The sequence below is a fragment of the Hypanus sabinus genome, chromosome 15 (assembly GCF_030144855.1).
Source record: "Hypanus sabinus isolate sHypSab1 chromosome 15, sHypSab1.hap1, whole genome shotgun sequence".
Lineage (NCBI taxonomy): Eukaryota > Metazoa > Chordata > Chondrichthyes > Myliobatiformes > Dasyatidae > Hypanus > Hypanus sabinus.
Window position 1 is genome coordinate 22,875,304 of NC_082720.1, and position 6,000 is coordinate 22,881,303.

The following is a 6,000-nucleotide window of genomic DNA, read 5'->3' on the forward strand; positions in this document are numbered from 1 at the left end:
GTTTGGGATCGAACCTGTATCTCAGGAGATGTGGGGCAATTATACTCGCAGCTACACCGCTAAGCCGCCATTTCTGACACAGGACCATGTAACATTGAGCTGCTTACCGTCCGAAACCCGGAGATTCAAATTCGTTTTCAGATCATTAAACAGTCCCGGAATCCTCACACGGCAGCAATACCAGCCGCTATCTTCTCTCCGTAGATCATCTATAGTGAGCGACACGTCTCCTGCCGCAATTCTACCACCAAGACTGTATCTCTGAGATGTTACAGAAGTTTCATTATCCCCAATTTTGCTAATCAGTTCATCTCCACAGCCGCGAGAAGGACACTCTCCCCGGCCCCAGCACATCTCACTTTTTCCATATTTTCCGACAGAATAGCGGCACGGCAGTGTGATCGACTGTCCCGTGACTCCTCGCACTTCTGTTCCAGAGACGAAGGCGACTCGACCTGAAACAATCCAGGGAAAGAAAGTTACAGATGGCGCTGAATGAGAGTGGGAGAGTCCACCGTTTGAAAACCTGTCCTAGCAACGGGAATGTGATCCATTTTACCTGTTGGCGGCATATGAGGAATATTACGGAAAATCCCAAAACTGCTCGGAGGGAATCGAACTAACATCTTTGATCACAGATCCAGCCTCTGGTTCATTCACCCACTCACATACTACTCTGCTACCAAACCTTCAACGCAATGATCAAAGGAAATTCGGTGCTTTGATCTTGTTCCACGGTCTATTCAGATGAACACTGGTCGGTCCTCCAAGTTCACTCGCCCCGTCAGCTCACCTCCCACCCAATCTTCAACAACCGGCAGCGCCGGGCATCACTCAGGGTCTCGGCTGTGCCCCTCCCGGGTCCCTCATTCACCCACTAGCTCCACATATTGTAACAAGAAGTTTGAACAAGGTAATTCGATTCCTGCTTTCCGAAACGTACCGAACAGAAGAAACACTATTGTCAAATGAGCCACGGAGCCAGTAAGAGCCACCGCGCCGGACACTGTGGCGGCCGCTCTCCGTGTCGCTGCACCAGATGCAAGTGACTGCGAGTTAAACTGTTGCTTCCGGCTTGTCGTGGACAAGAGTTCCTTCCACAGGAACACGGGTGTTGTTCACTGACACCCCGGAGAAATGAGGCAAATGTTATTAAACACTCGGCTCCTCCCTGGTGTTACCATCGAAGTCTAAACGCGCACGGATTTCCTTCAATTTCTTTCAATTCGCGGTTTAGGGATATGCGACGCTACATTAACAGAAGTTCGTGTCTGAAATGTGCATCAGTAACACGAATGGACAAGTTACAAGGGCCCAACTGGCTGCTTGAACTGCTGGGTCGCTGGTCTGGTTGAGTCCGATCACAAACAAGGGATAAGTGAGTGGAGTTATCCCCTCTGGTTCGAGAATCTGTGGTTCTGAGGTAATAACTGTTCCTGAACCTGATGGCGTGGATCTCAAAGCCCCTGTGGCTTCCTCCTGATGGCAGCACACTTGCGATCTGATACTTCTTGCACTTCAAAACTGAACATGTGCAACCAACAAAGCTCATTAAAACAAACATTTATTTCAAAGTTTAATTACAAAACTGGATAAATCACCTCAAAAGGCCACTCTGCCTTTCTTCAATGTGTCTTTTCAGACTTCTTAACTACATTTACAACATCATAATCTAAACCCTACATCACTACAAAGTCCATTCCAGGGAACAATAATTCCCATTGGTCACTTGTCCAAACAAGCTCCATACAGAACTGCTCCTGTATAGAGTGAGACACAATAGCGTGGAAACTGTTCCTTCACCACAACTTGTCTATGCTGACTGTGTTGTCCAGTGAGCCCATCCACAGAGGCTTGTTCCATAGTCTTCTAAACCATTCCGATCCATGTACTTATCGAGATGATTTTGAAATGTTGTTAAATGTACCCACCCTAACCAATATTCCTGGCAGCTCATTCCAAATGCACACTGCCCTTTAAGGGAAGAAGCTTGCCCAAATTTTCTTTGTTAAACTTGTAGTCTCTGATCTTAAACATACGCCCTCTTGTTATTAGCACCCTTCCCTAGGAAAAAGACTGAGTGTAAATGACCTGGATGATGACGCAGAGGGTTGGGTAAGTAAATTTGCTGATGACACAAAGGTCAGGGTGTTGCGGATAGTGTGGAGGGCCGTTAGAGGTTACAACGGGACATTGATAGGATGCAAAACTGGGCTGAGAAGTGGCAGATGGAGTCCAACCCAGATAAATGTGAGGTTGTTCATTTTGGTAGGTCAAATATGATGGCAGAATATAGTATTAATGGAAGACTCGTGGAAGTATGGAGGATCAGAGGGATATTGGTTTCCACAGGACACTCAAAGCTGCCATGCAGGTTGACTCTATGGTTCAGAAGGCATACGCTGCATTGGCCTTCATCAATCGTGGGATTAAGTTTAGGAGCTGAGAGGTCATGTTGCAGCTAATTAGGACCCTGGTCAGACCCCACTTGGAGTACTGTGCTCAGTTCGGGTCACCTCACTACAGGAAGGATGTGGAAACCATAGAAAAGGTGCAGAGGAGAATTATAAGGATGGTGCCTGGATTAGGGAACATGCCTTATGAGAATAGGTTGATTGAACTTGTTCTTTACTCCTTGGAGCGATGAAGAATGAGATGTGACCTGATAGGGGTGTATAAAATGATGAGAGGCATCGATAGTGTGGATAGTCAAAGGCTTTTTCCTGGGGCTGAAATGGCTGGCATGAGAAGGCACAGTTTTAAAGTGCTTGGAAGTAGGTACAGAGCAGATGTCAGGGGTAAGTTGTTCACGCAGAGTGTGGTGAGTGCATGGAATGGGCTGCCGGTGACAGTGGTGGAGGCTGATATGATAGGGTCCTTTAAGAACTCCTGGAAAGGTACATGGAACTTAGAAAAATAAAGGGTTGTGGGTAACCCTAGGTAATTTCCAAGGTAAGAACATGTTCAGCACAGATTTGTGGGCTGAAGGGCCTGTATTGTGCTGTATGTTTTCTATGTTTCCACGTTTCTACAATGTGAAAACATTTAAAACTTATCCATTCTGGTGCAATTAACAGAAAAATGAATTAGTTATTAAATGGAGAGTGCTTAGGTAATGTTAAAGTTTATAGAGACCAAGGTCCGACGTAGGTGCAAATAGTAGATTATCATTGACAAGAGAATTTGAATATAGCAATGAGCAAGTCTTGTTGTACTTGTAAAATGGCTTGGCAAACGCACCCAAGAGTATATTGGACATTTTTGGCCTCTTAACTATGAAAGGATGTACTTGCCACAGTCACAGTGCAATAATGATTCAGGATTGGTAGGGTTTCTAAATGAGAAGATATTGAGTAGACTGGGATTTTACTTTCTTCAGCTTCAGCAAAACATACAAAATCCTTCAAGAACTTGGCAGAGAAAATGTAAGAAGGGTGTTTTCGCTGCCTGAGAAATCTCAAACTCAAGACAGGCCAGACTGAACTTACATGAGAAACAAGAGAAAATCTGCTGACACTGGAAATTCAAACAGTGCACACAAAATGCTGGAGGTACTCAGCAGGCCAGGCAGCATCTATGGAAAAAAGTACAGTCGATGGCTTGGAGCAATACCTTTCATCAGAACTGTACGTACCATACGACCATTAGATGTAGGTGCAGAATTAGGCCATTCAGCCCATTGAGTCTACTTTACTATTCTATCATGGCTGATCCCGGTTACCACTCAATTCTATACACCTGCCTGCTCGCCGTATACTTTGATGCCCTGACTGATGAGGAAACAATCAACTTCCACCTTAAACTTACACACAGACTTGGCCTCCACTGCAGTTTGTGGCAGAGCATTCCACAGATTTACTGCTCTATGGCTAAAAAAAAATTCTCCTTACCTCTGTTCTAAAGGGTATCCCCTCAATCGTGCGGCTGCATCCTATAGTTCTGGACACCCCCACCATAGGAAACAGCAGCTCCACATCCACCCTATCTAGTCCTTTCAACATTCTGTAGGTTTTGATGATATCTTCCGACATTTTTCTAAATTCCAGTGCGTACAGGCCCAAAGCTGCCAAAAGCTCCTCACATGTTTACCCCTTGAATCCTGTAATCATCCCGATGAACCTTCTCTGGAATCTCTTGAATGAAAACACATCCTTTCTGAGATATGGGGCCCAAAACTGTAGACAATACTCTATGCGCGGCCCGATTAGTGTCTTATAAGGACCCAGCATGAGAAGATCTTTCTGTGGTGGTGAAGCTTTAGGCTGTAGATGCCCATTCTTTGTATTTGTACAAAACACAGATTGATAGATGTCTGGACATGGAGTCAAGAGATACAGGGCAGTGGTGGAAATGGCGCTGAGGTAGATGATCAACCACATTCCGAATCTGACAGGAGTTTGGGATCGAACCTGCATCTCAGGAGATGTGGGGCAATTATACTCGCAGCTACACCGCTAAGCCGCCATTTCTGACACAGAACCATGTAACATTGAGCTGCTTACCGTCCGAAACCCGGAGATTCAAATTCGTTTTCAGATCATTAAACAGTCCCGGAATCTCCACACGGCAGCAATACCAGCCGCTATCTTCTCTCTGTAGATCATTTATAGTGAGCGACACATCTCCTGCCGCAATTCTACCACCAAGACTATGTCTCTGGGATGTTGCAGAAGTTACTCTGTCTCCATTTGTTCTAATCAGCTCATTTCCACAGTTCTCAACACCACACTCTCCCCGGCCCCAGCACATCTCACTTTTCACACATTTTCTTCAGAATAGTGGCACGGCAGTGTGATCGACTGTCCCGTGACTCCTCGCACTTTTGTTCCAGAGACGAAGGAGACTCGACCTGAATCAATCCAGGGAAAGAAAGTTACAGATGGCGCTGAATGGGATGAGCAGACGGGGTGTGATGAGGATGAGCAACGGGAATGTGATCTATTTTACCCGCCGGGTGGCATCTGAGGAATATTACGGGAAGTTTCTACGTATTCAAAGGGATGTGGATATTATTAGGCATTTCCCACATCCTGAAACACCATCCCTCAGCTGACCCCAAGAAGGTGGTGGTGATCGACCAGTATTTCTGTAGTTTTGACACATCCGATAGTCCTGCGGTAACATTTCAGAGAGTTGTTCAGTCACAGTAACGGAAACATACAGGGAAGGTACGAAGATCAGATTGTGATCTCGAGTATTGAAATCATTCTCCTCCCTTGCCATTTTGGATCTGGGATTCATTTTCCCACTCACATACCCACTGTGCTCCCAAAGCTTCACCGCTATGATCGGGGGATATTCGGTGTTCTGATCTTGTTTCTTAGTCCATTCAGATCAGCACTGATCAGTCCTCCAAGTTCACTCACCCCGTCAGTTCACCTCCCACCACTAATCTACAAAAACTGGCAGCGCCGGGCGTCACTCAGGGTCTCGGCTCTATCCCTCCCGGGTCCAACACTCCCACAGTCTCCACCTCAATTACTGCGTCCAATAGGTTAAAGCAACAAGGTTGAACAAGCTAATTCAATTCCTGCTTTCAGAAACGTACCTAACAGAAGAAACATTATTGTCAAATGAGCCACGGAGCCAGTAGGAGCCATCGCGCCGGACACTGTGGCGGCCGCTCTCCGTGTCGCTGCACCTGATGCCGTGGCTGCGAGTTAAACTGTTGCTTCCGGCTTGTCGTGGACAAGAGTTCCTTCCACAGGAACACGGGTGTTGTTCACTGACACCCCGGAGTGAGGCAAATGCTATCAAACACTCGGCTCCTCCCTGGCGTTACCATCAAAGTCTTAAACGCACGGATTTCCTTCAATGTTGCTTTCAGTTCTCGGTTTTGGGGAAGTTCGTGTCTGAAATGTCCATCAGTAACACGAATGGGCAAGTTGCCAAGTATCCAACTGGTTGTTTTGAACTGCTGGATCGCTGGTCTGGTTGAGTCCTCTCAGTTTGTGTGACGTTTCAATGTTTGGTACGTGAAGGGAACCGAGGGTGAAGTAG

At 46.3% G+C, this 6,000-nt stretch overlaps 1 protein-coding gene across 3 annotated transcripts in view; it reads right to left on the reverse strand.

Moving 5' to 3' along the window:
- The window catches only part of LOC132405372 (hepatitis A virus cellular receptor 1 homolog), a 33,375-nt gene extending 32,644 nt beyond the window's left edge, over positions 1 to 731 (reverse strand). For 2 of the 3 annotated variants that reach the window (XM_059990129.1, XM_059990131.1), the window contains exons 1-2: positions 560 to 731; positions 108 to 455 (exon numbers count right to left, since the gene is read on the reverse strand). In XM_059990129.1, coding sequence (XP_059846112.1) covers positions 108 to 455; positions 560 to 626 — 415 coding nt within the window. In that variant the 5' untranslated portion in view covers positions 627 to 731. The remainder of the gene's footprint in view (positions 1 to 107; positions 456 to 559) is intronic. The other variant, XM_059990130.1, reaches the window with a different exon arrangement.
- Between the last annotated feature and the right edge of the window lie 5,269 nt (positions 732 to 6,000).